The following is a 17,343-nucleotide window of genomic DNA, read 5'->3' as shown; positions in this document are numbered from 1 at the left end:
GACGAAATTCGTATTTGCGCTTCCAACTCGGATGACAAATACTGGAATCAATGTTATGTATGTAATCTACCTTGCATGAGAGAGGAATACATGCCCTCATGCGTACTGTAGTGAGCATATGGAATAATTGTAACTAGCAATAAATAAGCAGTGTGAGATTCGCAGTCGTTTATGCAGCTAATTTTCAGTTTTAGCAACAATCTTGAGTGTACAGATAGTATTATTGGGTCAGTATGTACTGTGACGTCAAATGTTATTTAGCCAATGGGAGAAAAATGTTACGAGTTGCGCAGTGGCAGAATTTGTGTGGGCAGGATATTTCGGCCATCTTGGAACTAAGTTTGTAATGAGTTGAGGTGGAAAACCAGGGGTTTACATGTTTATTATTGGATTCTGCACCATACCAATGGGTTAGTACATCCCGGAGACAGAAAATAAGTCTTAATATTACGTGTACAGGCTAATCTAGTGCTTCACAACTAATTCCAATCGTCACCTTTCAGTTTGTGATGTGGCTAGTTTGTCACTACAAGCTTGTTAGGTGTGATCATACGACAGCTTCAGAAGCAAATGCTGAGAGGAGCGACATCTGTGCAACATCGGCGTGGTCTTCGCTTGTTAAAGATTGGAACCGGAAGGATTGTAGCCCTTGTCGATTTGTGGGTGTTGTTTTTTTTTGCCTTAGAAGCGCAGGCTGCACTGCTCCTTGTAACGTCCACCGGCAGTGAATGAATGTTTCTCTCGATCGTTCTCAGTGTTTCTGGTGGCACATACTGACAGTGCCTAGTAATTGCGTGTGCCTTGACCTCATGTGGTGCACTTGTATTTCGGAATAACACTAAGGAGACTAAAACAGGAACACTCCTGTTCTTCGCTGAAACTGTCTTACATCTGATATGGCAGTGGCGCCTATAGAGACTTTTTTTTTGCTGCTGACGGGTAATTTATACTGCGAAGATAGTACATTATGATTTAAATGAACTTCAGTGAGCCGTGGGCCTAATTTTAAATTGTATTCTCAGGATCAGAAATTTCCACTGTTTGTTTTCGTTTAGTTTGTATTGACTGTACTTTGAGCAGACCGCTTCCTTTTGACACAATACTATAAATGATACTGAAGTACAAAATAAAATTAATTTGAGGAGAAGCGGTGGCCGGTATTAATAGAAATGGACAGTTTGTGAGCTGTGCCTCAAACCTCGAACTCCATTTTTACATTGCTTAGGCTGTGACAGCTAATACAGAACTCGTTTACTCATATTAGAATTTAGTTTCAGCTGATAACACAATTACCATTCAAAGAATTGGAAAAGGAATCAAAGAGAACGTTTAACATAAAATTATCCTGTGGAAACAAGTATGCGACATCAGTAACTTAGTTTAATGCAAACCCGTTCAAAGTAAAACATATTTCTCGCAAACGTTTGTTGGCACCTATGTGTTACAGCTTTGTCACGTATGAGTACTGCAGTTCGATTGCCTTTTTCATTTAGTTCCACTGCCCTATTTAGATGTGTTAGAAGGAAAACAATGTAAATTTTCTTTCCTCCTCCAACAGAGAAATATGGAAGGTACATTGAGTCATCATCTTTACATTTTGCCTAACATTTTTCAAGTTAATGTGTATGTAAATGTCTTTCTGTTGTTGCTTGAAGAGTTGTTTATGTAATGTGTACAATGATTGTAGAATAATTGAAGTACTTGTAGCAGTTTGCCCTGAAAAGTTTAAAAATATTTTTGATACATTTGTAACCTTTTATTTGACTTCCACTTTTAATTGTATAGCATTTTTGTTGTGATAAGTAAATTTATGTTAGTGCTTTTAACATTTTCACGTAAGTGTTTATCATAAATCAACAGCAACGTTTTCTTGTTTGTGAAGGTGTAGTGGGGAAAGGCGTGTTGGAGAACACTTCCTGGCTTCCATGGTAAGAGGAAGTGGAAAGTGGGACCTAATTGGCCACACCACTTCCATTTCTTCCTGGACCCGCTGTTGCCGCCACCTCTCATTCCTATCTGTGCAGAGAGTGCAGCAATGTCCTCAACCATGAGAACAACATTACAGACTGTGCCTGAATCCCTGCCAGCTGACCATGTCAGCAATACAAAGGTAAGATTTTGTCAATGGGATGTTTTCAATTTGTGTGGGCAAACGTATGTGTTGTGAAATTTGTGTCCGAAAGGTGTGTGTGGTGAAATTTGTGTCCAAACAAGTGGTGACTGAAAAGGAATACTGATACTGAAATAAAATGTAATAACATTTCCGATTAAGATCTTGTTGGTTGAAACTTAAGCAGTTTGAGTTACTGCTGTTATGGGGACTCATCATTTTCGCCAAATGTAGATATTGTCATGGCATTGAGAATGTTTAGGTTAAAGTGTGCTGCTGTTGAACAGCCCCCAACTGCACTCTCCTCTGTCCTGAAGTCTTGGTTGTGTGGACACTGACCAGTAGTGCAGACGGTTCTCTGGCAAAGTATTTGACGTATTATAATTAGGATACAGAGTAGCTGTATTTGCTGTCAGATCTGGATTACTATGAGTACCAAACTCTTTCAAGTATCAATGGTCGACTGTACATAGTTTCAACCTTGAAATTGAGCAAACCTGTATCTGGAAGTATGGTACCAGCTGTCTGCTCTGTCCCATCACATCATTAAATGGAGTACTTCAGCCACTCATCAAAATCTAATAGTGTGAAATCTGTCCCATAAGTGATAGATATTCTGGTGACATCACATTTCTTTGCATCACCAACCCAGAACTTTCATAACTTACCTGGCCTTTGGGCTATGTTACAGATCAGTCTTTAATCTCAACCTTCATTTTAAAGAATAATATAGGAGCAAAATAAATATTGATAGTTGTCTGTTCTATCTTTATTTGCACATTTATGATGTGGAACACATCACCTTTATGCCATGGGCACAAACTAACAACTGCTCTCAGCAGGTTCAACTAGTATTTCACTACTTTTGACAGTATCACAGTTAAATTTTGAGTGTCAGCTTGTGTGTTTTCACATTCAGTGTTGATGTGGTGCCTTGACCAATCCCATTGCATTTTTTAAAGTAAATGATTTGCTTATTGATTGGTGTAAGCTATTATTGTTGGTGTGTTATCTGAAATGTATGTTAGAAACCTATTATTCAGTGATGTACTGTCTTGGGTTATCTACAATATTAGACAGAGGGTATGAGGGCTTGATGTAAACTTAGTAAGTTCTCCTCTCCCCCCCCCCCCCCCCCTTTCCCCCTCATACATGTGTGGCATTGCATCATTATAGCAGTGGGTGCTGTTGGTTCTGCTGTTTGTATCCCACATTGTACATGTGCACTGCAAGGAATATTAGTACAAATATTTTTTTTCTTTTGTCTTGTTTGTGAAAATTGTGTGGAGGGAAACTAAGGCTTATAATTAAGTTTTTTCTTAGTTTCACTTATATTGATTTGTCTGTTTTTAAAAATAATTATGTAGTGGGAAGGCAAAACTCAGAATAGACATGCATGAGGACATGACACTGCTGTTGTATCTTGGTGGAGAGTATTAAGCTGTTCTGTAATAACTAGAGAGACCAGACAAATCAATCCACCCCTACATCTTGGTCTTCAAATATCAAATATTCAACTTACAATGACACAAAGTAAGGTTGAAATAAAGGATTAATATTTGGAACAAAAATAGTTTTGAATCTCCTCACATTTCTAATTTAGAGTTGTTACACCTTCCTAAATCATATTTTTACAAATAGGAAGATGATTTCTAGATCTTTATCTGATCAGATTTTTTGGTACATCTTTAGTGGCTTAATATCTATAGGGCATCAAATTCTGACTATCCTTACTTGGATTTATTATGTTACTATGGTTGTTATTGTCTTTGGCATAAATTTTAGCAAACTTGTGGTTATTTCTTGATCCATAAATGCAGTGTGACTTTGTCACTGTTACAAATGTTGTTTCGAAGATAAAATTGCTTGGTACATCAGTGTCACTATTATTCGAGAACTTGGCCTAAATTGACTGAAGCTGTTCCCATCTACAAATACCTCAGTAAATAATACATTGAATATGCTTTTGAAAGGACAGATTTTAGTACTTCTCATGATCACAAAGCCTATCGCAGAATTTTTTTTCCCGCCAAACAGCTAGATAACCAAATACATTCAGGAATGAATAACTTCCAAGAAAACTGAAATTCACACACAAAATGGAAGCAGCCTGTACTTGTTCCATTCAATACGAAAACCAACAGCAAAAATAAAAGAAACCCTAGAAATATAACCATAAAAAAAATTTCATGCATATATTCTGGTCAAAAAACAATTTCCGTACACAACTGTGAGCACTTAATTTTTACTGTTGATTTTCGTATTGAATGGAACAAGTACAGGCTGCTTCCATCTTGTGTGTGAATTTCTTTTTTTTTTTTTTTTTTGGAAGTTATTTGTTCCTGAATGTATTTGGTTATCCAGCTGTTTGGGGGGGGGGGGGGGGGATCTGTGATAGGCTTTGTAATCATGAAAAGTACTAAAATTTGTCCTTTTACATATGTATGTTTGTGAATATTAAGGAAGCAGAAGTAAGAAAATTCCTACTACTTTGTATAATAAGTAAGAACCAGCTTTATTGCTCTTCAGTTTTCTTCATGTAGTGCTTTCTGTGCACAAATAGCAGGCAGATGGCTTTGGCAATTTCAGTTGTTATTGCAGTGTACAGAAATTGTTCTGCAGATAGTAGTTTATTTAAAAGTTATGCCTTGAACTGTACACAAATAAATACCTTTTTTAAATATTTACTAACTGTGGTGTACCACCTGTACAAAATATATTGTAGTTTGTTTGAACAAATGAATGAAATACATTCTGCATTAATTGCAGATAATTAAAATGTATTTTCATAAATAGATGGACATTATGATAACTGTAGATGGTACAAATAACTTTCATTTTTTGTGAGTGACCACATATTATGTAAATTTTCAGTCATCTAAAAATAATGTTGCTTGTCTTATGTCTGCTGGCCTGCTTTGTTACAAGGATTGACACCTTGAGATCCCCTTCACTCACTTTCCAGTGGCACTGCATATAGATTTACACATACACAGCAATCACAGTCCAGCTTATACAAATAATATTAAGAGTGTCAGTTGAAGTTGTATGGCAAACCATTTCCTGAAGCTGGTCTGAGAGCAAGTTTGTGACTTAAGGAGCTTGTTCTCACACTTCATCAGCAGGAAGCTTGCCTCCATTGGTGTAGCAGAAATTTTTGCCAGGTTCCAACAAGAAGAGTGGCAGCTGCTTGTGTTTATCAGGCAGTGACATACTGGATCAATCATGTGCAGTTTGGAATGGGGAGCCATAGTATTTAACCACTTGATGTAAGTTTTAAGTTTCAACTGTCTGGGCCCAAAATGAAGACATGATCATTCGGTCTCCGTTGTACCAATTGCGCGTGACTTACAGGACGCAAGTATCTCTGTAAGATCAAACTGTCTTAATTTTGTGAAATATTGATGAGTAACTACAACCACATGTAATAATGGTTAAAAATACCACAAAAGATTTATTTTAAGTCAATACATTATAACAGAAATCAGTACCATTTATCTCCAGTTCCTGAATACATTCAAAATTCGCAAAATCAGCATTTCTAAAAAAGAAAAAAAAGGCAACAACACAAATCAATAATCTTTAAGGATGTGATATCATCCAAAACATACAGCTAAATGTAATTAAACTATCTCTTGCACTCCCACAGTGTTTCACTGCATTTTTTTTATTTTTAGCACAAACTTTATACGGACTTGATACCTTGATTTTGGTGCTATTTTGTCAGTGTGCATAGGAGAACAAGTTCAGTGTTTTGCATGCAATCTCTCTGGTAAATCTTGGTATTACACTGGTCCTTATCCTTGATAATCTGGTATTGATATATTAGTCAGTAATGATTTGGCTATTTGTATCCTGTAACCAACATAACTTTTTTCCCCATTATTTAGTTTGTTGCAGAAAATTTATAAATGGAAAAGACAAATTTCTGACATAAAATAAAATTTTCCAATATCTTTCATACATTTTCTCATTATTGGAAGCGTGCTAGTATTTAGTCTTGCCAACCATTTCCAATCACTCCCTTTTGTACCCAGTAACATGGCTTGGTTTAGAAGAAAGATTGAATTCTTGTGTAATCATTTCTACTGATTTGTGTCATGTCATTATTATATGAACATTTCACATAGCTTTCGTTTTAGAGCGAGTGTTACATTGTAGATCATCATTACATATTTCCTCGACTTAATTTTACTTTACAGTACTTTTTTGGCATATTCTTTCTGTTTGCATGTACAGTGCCAATGACATTTGTTTTATAATTGTGTTTTAATGTCATGAATAATTTTGGTGAAGAGTACAAATTATGTAGGCATAAAATGTGTCCTCTGTGTAGTACCTACTGTGATAGCTCTTTGACAGCACTTCGAGGTGCAATCATCACTGTTTATCTTGTCATAGACTGTATATATTGTGAAGTCATAGCAATAACCTGAATCTGGCTCACATAATTTGTAAAATGTAATACTGGATCATATCATTTTGATCGATTGAATTGTTTGTAAGATATGCATCTCTTAAATTTCATGAGTGATACATCAGTAGTAATATTCTGTTTCATTGTACACATTGGTATAAATTTTTGATTCAGATACTTGGTCACAGATTTTATTTCACTCACTTTGTATTTATTGGCAGCCAGATTATTATTTGCAAATGTTTTGTAATTTGCAGATACATTTATAGCGGCACTGTTTTCCTGAATTCAGATGTTTTTGTAACAGCCCTTTTTGACCCGTTCAGTTGAATTCTTGGTTTTTCACTGGCATGATTATAATGAACAATGCAAAATATCTTTTAATTTCATTACAATCCTCAGGAAACCAGTCGTTATCAATTCTGTTTGGATTTGTTCTGTGTACTGGTTACAGAATTCTCCCATAACATGTTATCAAATCTTGTACTAAATTTATCTAGTTCTGTTTTATTTAGTCCTACCTGATGTAAGGTTGCCTAATTTAAGCCAATAATCATTGTATAGTTCCAGATTTTTGAACTCTTTCAGAATTTCTTTCCAAATCCAGGGCTTGATCTTTGTCAGCAGTATCTTCCTCGATAACTAGTCACCTGCATTTTTGTCATATGATACTTGTGATGTCACTACTCTCACTGTTGGTGGCAGAAGGATAAACATAATGCTCGCATGTTGTCATCACAACATGCTTTGAAAACATTTTGTAGGGATATGTCCTAATATTCAAGAACATATATTTCGACATTGCAATGTGACTGAGAATAACATGTAATTGGGTGTGATATAAAGCAAGAATACTGCATTTACTAAAGTATAACATGAGCCCCCTTTTTTAGGCACTCTGAGAAAAATTTATTTTTACCATATTCTGACTAATCAGAATTACAAACTGCTTAACTGACATAAAGTATCTGCCAAAAAGTTAACATTATACCTATAAACTTATGCCTTTTAGTGATTGTTTACATTTTAATAATACTAGGAGAAATAAAATAAACAAAATGAAACGGTTTATATCAATTTTTGGAGCATTTTCTTTTTCAACTTGCTTTACTTGCTAACCTTGTAGCCCGTGGTATTGCTGTTATTAATCATCATCATCATCCTAATAGAACAGCTTTGAAATTTAGATCTTACTTGTCACAAATATTAGGCTGTTTCTTCGGAATGTGTTGCTAGTTCTGAGGTTACTGATATGGTGGGACCGGAGAACACAGCTGTATTTTCTTGTCTACATATCAGATTTTGCTCCATTACTGATATGAGAATGTTACAATGTCTCTGGCTTCCAAACGTATTGCTTGCTCACCACTCTCTTATTGTCTATGTAGACCCAGGTAACATTGCAGTAAGAAGCACTTAATATGTCACTGGCATACACTCTCCTGTAAAAATGAGTACTATTCTTCAGTATTTGTTCAATTTTTGAATCTGTTCAATTCTGACTACAAACTGATTTGGGCAAACTGCACTTGAAATGTGGTAGGTGTTCATAAAAGGCCAAAGTATGTGGTATAGATTCTCATGGTTAGCAGCACACAAAATTTGTTGTGTGCCCGCTGCTTCCCTACCTGCGGTTATCATGGCTCTCAGCCAAGCTGGTGTGACTGTTCCACTTCCAATCCTTCAGTAGTGCTGAGCTTGAGCACCTGCAAAAAACACTTTGCAATATCTTGTAGAGTGCAGATCATATGTAACACTTCCAGCTAATGTCTTAAGTAGAAGATCACGTTTACAATTCAGTCCCATTCTTGAACTGTCACTTGTCCCATGATACAGTGATGTCTTTTGATACTATCTCCACGATGGGTCTTGTTGCTGTAATTTATTCTCGCAGTAACAGTTAGTCAGTTTAATGAGATTTATTTCCTTTGTTAGGCATTTTATTCTGGATTAATTTTCTAATTTTCCTTCTTGTATCAATTGAAAGTTGCCATCTTTTTCTAAAACTGAGTAAAAGCTGGTAATATTTTTAACTGGTATTCTAATGCATGAACAGTGAAAGAATTTCTAATTTGCGATCCACTTAGGGGATGTTCCATGCCAAATCAACACAGTGTCCAAACCTCACCATCTCAGATTTTCTTGGAATTTGGCACTGATCTATTGTTGGTATAGACTAGGGTGTCCATTCGTCCCGGTTTTCCCGGGACAGTCCTGTTTTTTACCAAAATGTCCCGCTGTCCTGAAAGTTTTTTTTTTTTTTATGCTCAAATGTCTCGTTTTTTATGATTCTGCTTGGCTAGAGTATTTTACGCTACTGGTTGTTTGACTTGCTATTAACTGTGCAATTATTTACGCTGGGAAGCGTGCGATGACTTTCAGCATACCCCAAACATGTACCGAACTGTCAAAAATTGCAAGTAATTTTAAACGCACTGTAGTTTAAGAATAACAACGTAGATTCTTCTCTTCTAAATCGATCCACTGAATCTGTCCTTTCGGTCCAGATACACTCTACACCACTGATACTTGCTCTCTGGCTTTCGTCACCACACTGTTAATGTTTTGCACTGTGCAATCGGTGTTTCATTATGCCAGAATGAAAGTGTAATTTTAACAGCAATATAAAAAGCGAGTTTCCTTTTATCACTGGTAGTGGAGAAACTTGTAGAATGTATGTTGTGCAGATCAAAATTTGCTGTTGGTCATTGTGGAAGGTCTGACATTGTGAATCACATTAAGACGAAGAAACATCGCATGAGTGATCAAATGAAAAGAGCAAATAAATGCATGAGTGACTACTATGTAAACTTAAAATCAGTAACAGAAATGGATAGGCAGTTGGCAGCACATGTTTGGTTATTTCAAAAGTAAAAACATTAACATGAAAAACATAATTCATTTGGTGGACTTTTGTCTGGCAATTCCTGGGTCAAATGTTGCTGTGGAACGTGTGTTTTCGTTAGTGAACTCTTTGCGCTCAGATGGGGGGGGGGGGGGGGGGGGAACAGAATGAAAGTAGAAACAGTGAGGGCCTTGCTCATTGTCAAAACACACTTTAATGGTGTATCGTGTACTGACTTTTATGATACAACTTCAAACAAAAATGCACTTCTTGATAAAGTACATAAAAGTGAAAAGTACAGTGATAGTGTGGCAGAATAATTGTAAAAAGTGATTTGGGATCATCTGAGTGCAAGTATATGTATTAAATTTGTCGATACAATATTTATGTCCTTTTTTTCAGGTTTTTCTCTAATTTATTTTAAGTGTCCCCTTTTTCAGTGAAAATGAACTGGACACCCTAGTATAGACTTAGAAAAATATATAATTTTACTGAGTTATGTCAACTTGTTTCTGAATTTCATAGTTTTTAAGTTATTATAAAAGTGGTCAAAAACAGGGAACGGCAGTTTTTAGAATTATTGTAGAAGCTTTCCGAATTGAGCTGCAGACCTGTGATAAATATAATTTTACAGCATTTTTCATGCCCTTTCCTATGGTATGCAATAATGTAAAGGTTAATACAAGAATATTATTTTCAAAACAAAATTTGAAATTTTAATTTTTTAAAAAAAAGGTACGTATTTTAAAATTTTCAGAGTTATTCCATGAGTATCTAGTATTGTTGTAAATCACAGGCCAAAATATAAATTTGGTATTGATTATTTCTTTTTTTAATGAAGAAATTAATACTGAAGCGCAACTTCTAATAATTCAGCTGTGTTCTCATGTTAATTGTTAGAACAATACTCTGTCATAGTGAGTGCAGCACTTCCTGATTGGATGTATTCCAAGTTGATTGTGTGTAATAAGTTAGTTACTTGTGAACTGATATTAAAGATTACTTTTTGTTTTGGCCAAATATGCAGAGCTTCAGTAAAACAAGGTGCTGTTGGAAGCTATAAAATGACTTACAATCAATCATGAAAATGTAAAAGGTTTGGCTGATTTTTTAGAATTGATTTTCTACTGTAACATTAAGTGTGTTTGAGTATCCCCCCCTCAAGATGGAAAAAGACACATTGAGAATACAGTGTTGCAGTCCGTTACAGAAAACAAATCATTTTGTTAGAGACAGCATAAAGCTCAGAAATGTCACATAGTGGATGCTTGAAGTGTATCCACAAGTAGTCAGTTGTTCAAAAATCTGTGATAAATGTAGAAAGGAAGTTACTGTGTTAAAAAATGCACAGTCCCGAAGTGACAAAAATGTTGAAATGATCAGTCTCGCTCAGAATTATTGCACAGTGATACAGAATTTACAACTACTTCAGAGATCGTTCAGCCACTTAATATATCTATTGAACAGTTGGGTGAGTCTCCCATTGCCAAGAGAAGAATGAAATACAAGAAATGTTACACATCAAAAGTAAAAAAAGTTTCCATAACTGTGAAATTTAAACTTCTTTATGCTTCTGCTGAAAGTTTGTCATCAGAAAGCAATAGTGGTGTTGAGAAATGTGAAATTGTAAAAAGAATCTGAGAAACAAGTTTTCAGTTGTACAAGTTGGATGAAAAAGTTGGATGAAAAGGCTAAAACTTCTAACATGTTTACCAGATAATTGGAGCATTAGAAAGATAATGCATGAATTTAATGTGCTGAACTACATAGCCAGCCAGTCACACAGTTCTTAAAGAAAAAGGCTTTTAGGAAGTTCCAAATTTAAAACAAGAGAAAAGCTTGCCAATAGAGACTGTGGAAATTTTACTTTTGTTTTATGAACATGTACGAGGTGTGTTCAAAAAATTCTGGAACATTTGTAATTTCGTACCAATGGTTTGTTGTAGCAAAATGTGCCCGTTTTTAATGTGTAATTGCTGGAAGTTTCTCTGTTGTATGTCTGTTATTGTTCAGTGCTGCACTGAGTAGAACGTAGTCACGCAGTTTGCAAATTTTGAGATGACAGAGTTATAGAAACGACACATCTGCATTAAATTTTGCGCGATACTCAGGAAAACCTTTACAGACACATACCAAATGATGCAGGAAGCCTACTGTGATGAATGCTTAAGTCACACTTGGTGTTAAGAATGGTTCACACCATTTAAAAACGACCAGATGGAAGTTGAAGATGACCCTCGTTCAGGATATCCTTCGACATCCACCAATGACACTCATGTCAGGAGCATCAACGAAACTGTGCGAGCCAATTGAAGACTGACTGAGAGATTGCAGAAGAATGGAACATTTCAGTTGGATCATGTCATGAAATCCTGACACAGCATCTTGGAATCCATTGTGTTGTCAAGTTCGTCTTCAGCTCACGAGTCAAGACCTAAAGAACATATGCTTTACAATCTTTGAAGAGCTTTTGGATCACGCAAATGAGAACTGATTACGCAAATGAGAACAAGATGTTCTGTAAGAGAATCATAACTGGTGATGGAGACGTAACCATATAATGCGCATACATAGGGGCAGAAATCCATTCCAGTACGATTATGCCATAGGTGGTAAATCATTGGAAGCGGTAACGACCGTAAAATACTTAGGAGTTACTATCCGGAGCGATCTGAAGTGGAATGATCACATAAAACAAATAGTGGGAAAAGCAGGCGCCAGGTTGAGATTCATAGGAAGAATTCTAAGAAAATGTGACTCATCGACAAAAGAAGTAGCTTACAAAACGCTTGTTCGTCCGATTCTTGAGTATTGCTCATCAGTATGGGACCCTTACCAGGTTGGATTAATAGAAGAGATAGACATGATCCAGCGAAAAGCAGCGCGATTCGTCATGGGGACATTTAGTCAGCGCGAGAGCGTTACGGAGATGCTGAACAAGTTCCAGTGGCGGACACTTCAAGAAAGGCGTTACGCAATACGGAGAGGTTTATTATCGAAATTACGAGAGAGCACATTCCGGGAAGAGATGGGCAACATATTACTACCGCCCACATATATCTCGCGTAATGATCACAACGAAAAGATCCGAGAAATTAGAGCAAATACAGAGACTTACAAGCAGTCGTTCTTCCCACGCACAATTCGTGAATGGAACAGGGAAGGGGGGATCAGATAGTGGTACAATAAGTACCCTCCGCCACACACCGTAAGCTGGCTCGCGGAGTATAGATGTAGATGTAGATGTAGATGTATGTGTCTATGGTTATGGTGTTGTGACTGAGGGTCAATCTTCACAGTGGGTTGGGAAAGGTTCTCAAAGACCAGAAGGAGGTCATCAGGCCCGCTCAAATGTCAAAGCCATGCTGATGGTTTTCTTTGACTTTGAAGGATTTGTTCTTCAAGGCCAAACTGTTAATTGGTGGTACTATCAGGATGAATTGCGATGCCTGCGAGAAAAAGTGAGAATGAAATGTCCTGAAATGTGGTGAGACAGTTTAAGGCTCTTGCATCACGATAACATGCCCGCACGTTCATTCTTTTTGGCACATAACTATTGCACAAAAAATTAAATCACTGTGCTGCCTCATCCTCTGTACTCTTCAGAAATGGCCTTTGCTGACTTCTTTTTGATTCCAAAGTTGAAAACACCTTGAAAGGACAAGGATTCAGCAAGAGGCATTTCAAGACTGCTTTCGGAAGTGGAAATGGTGTTAGGAGTGGTGTATCAGTTATGGAGGAGAGTATTTTGAACAAGACCATGCACAATAAGTAAAAGATAAGCACAGAAAAATGTTATGGGCAGAGTTCCAGAATTTTTTGAACAGACCTCGTATTTAGTAGGGCAGTGTTAGGGATTAAAGACTGCATAACAGTTACTGCTACAGATGTAAGTAAAGCAAAGATTTTAGAGAGACTCATATTGTGACCCTTACGGAAGTATACAAAAATTTTAAAGTTGGTGTTTCCAGCATAAAAATTGGTTTCTCTAAATTTGCCGAATGTGACCTAAACATTTGTTATGTTAGCTGGTCAAAGTGGCACATACGCACTTTGTGTGTGTGTGTGTGTGTGTGTGTGTGTGTGTGTGTGTGTGTGTGTGTGTGCGCACAAATCACCAAAATGTGAAACTAATGATAGAAAATACTAAATTGAGATCTATGACATAGGGTAAAATTTGAAATTACAAGCAATGCCTCACAAGAGTACCTTGTAATCCATCGTCTATTGATTGCAACATGGGGAAATGTGCTTACTATCCAGGTAGAACTGAAATGCATAAAATTTTGGGAGACTCCTTCCCTCAAAATTCAATTGAAGAAACACCATTTCCCCAGTGGATTTCAGTTGACCATTCTTATTCTGTTTTTAAAATGGGTCTGCTGCCCAGTACAAAAACAAAATGACCTCTTAAACGTCTGTTTAAGTTAGTAAGATTTTAAAGTGGAAGCAGAGTGGCACTTTCTTGCCACAGCACATGGTAAAGGGGCTTGTGATGGTGTTGGAAGATATGTAAAGACTGGCAGCTCACACGAGTTTGTAAACCCTACAGCAACTTTTTGAATGAGCAGTAGAAAACATTACCTATGTAGATTTCGCTTATTCATCTCAAGAAGATTATATTGAATCAGAAGTTTCTTGAAAAATCACTTTGAACAAACATCAACCATCAAAGGAGCTCATGAATCCCATGCATTCATTCCAAAAACTAGATCAAAAATATTGGTAAAAAATCTTTTTTTTTTTTTTTTTATTCAGATGTTTGTAAAAAGGAAGTGTCAAAATCTGATAAATTGGAATTAGCAGACATATTGGACTAAGTCACTACTGTCTATCAAGGAAACTGGTGGCTCAGTTGTGTCTTACAGAAAAATGAATAACTTGATGAAGTAAAAATAACTTTTCTTCTTCCAGTTTGGTCATCTACATCCTTCTCATATCCAAGAATTGCTGATATTCTTTGGATGTTTTGATGAAAATAAATCCCATGACTCCCACTGGAAGAATTTACACTTTACTTGAAAGTGATGTGTACCAAATGGATGAAGCCTTTTTAAACTTAAAGTGATCAATAGATCCTTTTACTTAATAGTTAGTTTTACTCAAATCTTTATTGCAACAATGTTCATGTTTATTTTCATGAAAATGTCAATATTAGTAATGTTACAATAATTAACATGAGTACACATCTAATTATTGGAAATAGAGCGTCAGTACTCAAAATTGTTGTTGTTATTATTATTATTATTATTATTATTATTATTATTATTATTATTATTTACTAATGAAGAAATTATCAACCTAAATTTATATTTTGCCCTGTGATTTACGACATTACTAGCTACTTATGGGGAAAAAAATTGGTAATTTTAAAATATGTACTTCTTGAAAAAATTAAATTAAAATTTTAAGTTATGTTTTGAAAAGAATATTCTAATATTAACCTATATATTATTATAATGCCATATGAAAGGGCATGAAAAATTACGTAAAATGGTAATTATCGCAGATCTGTAGCTCAATTAGGAAAGCTTCTACAGCAATTTTAAAAAAAATCTGCTATTCCCCGTTTTTGGGCCCATTTATAATTAACTTTACAGCCCTGTAATACAGAAATACATTGACATATCTCAGTAGAATTTCATATTTTTCTAAGTCTATACTAACAGTATATCTGTGCTAAATTTCAAGAAAATCTTAGACAGTGATGTAGAAAATTGTATTTTTGTGTTGATTTGACGTGGAATGACTCTTTGTAGATCATTACAGCCTCCTATAACAAAATAAAATATTTGTCTGGGTTCTGATTCAACTAATGTTTATTGTAGGACAAAATTTTCATTTTTGAATATTACCTTCACTTGAAAATTGGCATTACATCTACATCTCATGTATACTATACAAACCACCGTGTGGTGCATGGTAGAGGGTACATCCCATTGTACCAGTTGTTAGGGATTCTTCCTGTTCCATTCACGATGGAGCATGGGAAGAATGATCGTTTGAATGCCTCTCTGCATGCAGTAGTTATTCTTATCTTATCTTCATGGTTCCTTTGTGAGTGATACGTTGGGGGTTGTAGTATATTCCTAAAATAATCATTTAAAGTTGATTCTTGAACCTTTGTTATTAGCCTCTTCTTGAAGCTTTGCTATTGGCCTTTTGTTGAAACTTTATCACTTTCTTGGAATAATTTGTGTCTATCTTTAAGAATCTTCCAGTTAAGTTCCTTCGGTATCTCTGTGACACTCTCCCACGGATTAAACAAACCTGTGACCATTCGTGCTGCACTTCTCTGTATACTTTCAGTATCCCCTCTTAATCCTATCTGGTAATGGACACACACACACACACACACACACACACACACACACACACACACACAAACTGGTTGCACGAGTGATTTGTAAGCAGTCTCTCCCCAGTAAACCAAAGTCTACCACCTGCTTCACCGACGACTGAATCTATGGGGTCATTCAATTTTATATCTGCACGAAGTGGTACACCTAGATATTTGTATGAGCCAATCTTTGCACCCCTTTGAAATCGTATCAAGATCTGACTGAATATTTATGCAGCTTCTTCAAATAGTACTTCATTATGAGTAAGTGCGTTGTCTGCAAAAAACCTGATTTTACTATTAACATTGCCTGCAACATTATTAATATACAACATGAACAGCAAGGGTCCCAACACACTTTTCTGGGGGAGCACTTGAAGTTATTTCTACATCTGACGATGATTCTCCATCCAAAATAACATGTTGCGCCCTCCCTACCAAAAGTCCTCAATTCAGTCACAAATTTCATTTGATACCCCATGTGATCATACTTTCGACAGTAAGCATAGGTGTGGTATTGAGTCAAATGTGTTTTGGAAATCAAGAAAATACTGTATCTACCTGGTTTCCTTGATCCACGCCTTTCAGAATGTCATGTGAGAAAGGTGAGAGTTCGGATTTCAAAATCCTTGTTGGTCGGCATTGAGAAGCTCATTCTATTCAAAAAACCTCATTATATTTGAGCTCAGAATATATTCTAAGGTCCTACAACAAATTGATGTCAAGGACATTGGACGGTACTTTTGTGGATTACTTCAACTAACCTCCTTATTGACTACCCTTTTTATAGAGGAGCCTGCAATAGAGTATAGTTAGAAGCTACAAATTCAGTATAGAATCTGACAGAGATTCCATCGGGGCCTGGAGCTTTGTTCAGTTTTAATGATTTCAGGTATTTTTCAACATCACTGACACCAATACTTACTTCATTCATCTTTTCAGTGGTACGAGACTTAAATTGAGGCAGTTCTCCTAGGTTTTCTACATCTATGTCTATAAAGATACTCTGCAAGCCACCGTACGGTGCATAGTGGAGGGTACCCTGTACCACTACTAGTCACTTTCTTTCCTGTTCCACTTGTAAATAAAATAGAATGGGGAAAAATGATTGTCTATATGCCTCTGTATGAGCCCTAATTAATCGCATCTTATTTTGGTGGTCCTTACGCACTGTGTACGTTGGCGGCAGTAGAATCGTTTTGCAGTCAGTTTATGCCATTTCTCTAAATTTTCTCAATAGTGTTTCTTGAAAAGAATATCGTCTTCTCTCCATGGATTCCCATTTGAGCTCGTGAATCATCTCCGTAACACTTACATGTTGGTCAAACCTACTGGCAACAAATCTATCAGCTCGCCACTAAATTGCTTTGATGTCTTTATTCAATCTGACCTGGTACGGGTCTCAAACACTCGGTCAGTACTCGAGAATAGGTTGTGCCAGTGTCTTGTATGCAGTCTCATTTACAGGTGAACCACTCTTTCCTAAAATTCTCCCAACAAATCCGAAGTCGACCATTCACCTTCCTTACCACAGTTCTCACATGATCATTCTATCACATATCTCTTTGCAGTGTTACGCCCAAATATTTAAAGGACTTGACTGAGTCTAGGAGGACACTAGTAATACGGTA

General features: G+C 36.2%; 1 protein-coding gene across 1 annotated transcript in view; it reads left to right on the top strand.

Moving 5' to 3' along the window:
- The first annotated feature begins 274 nt into the window (after positions 1-274).
- The window catches only part of LOC126184939 (serine/threonine-protein kinase MARK2-like), a 297,700-nt gene continuing 280,631 nt past the window's right edge, over positions 275-17,343 (top strand). The window contains exons 1-2 of the mRNA XM_049927665.1: positions 275-410; positions 1,883-2,110. Of these exons, the coding sequence (XP_049783622.1) occupies positions 2,036-2,110 (75 nt within the window). The 5' untranslated portion in view covers positions 275-410; positions 1,883-2,035. The remainder of the gene's footprint in view (positions 411-1,882; positions 2,111-17,343) is intronic.

This window comes from Schistocerca cancellata, chromosome 1, assembly GCF_023864275.1.
Source record: "Schistocerca cancellata isolate TAMUIC-IGC-003103 chromosome 1, iqSchCanc2.1, whole genome shotgun sequence".
Taxonomy (NCBI): Eukaryota; Metazoa; Arthropoda; class Insecta; order Orthoptera; family Acrididae; genus Schistocerca; species Schistocerca cancellata.
The sequence above is the reverse complement of the archived record's forward strand: the minus strand, read 5'-3'. Positions and strand labels throughout refer to the sequence as shown.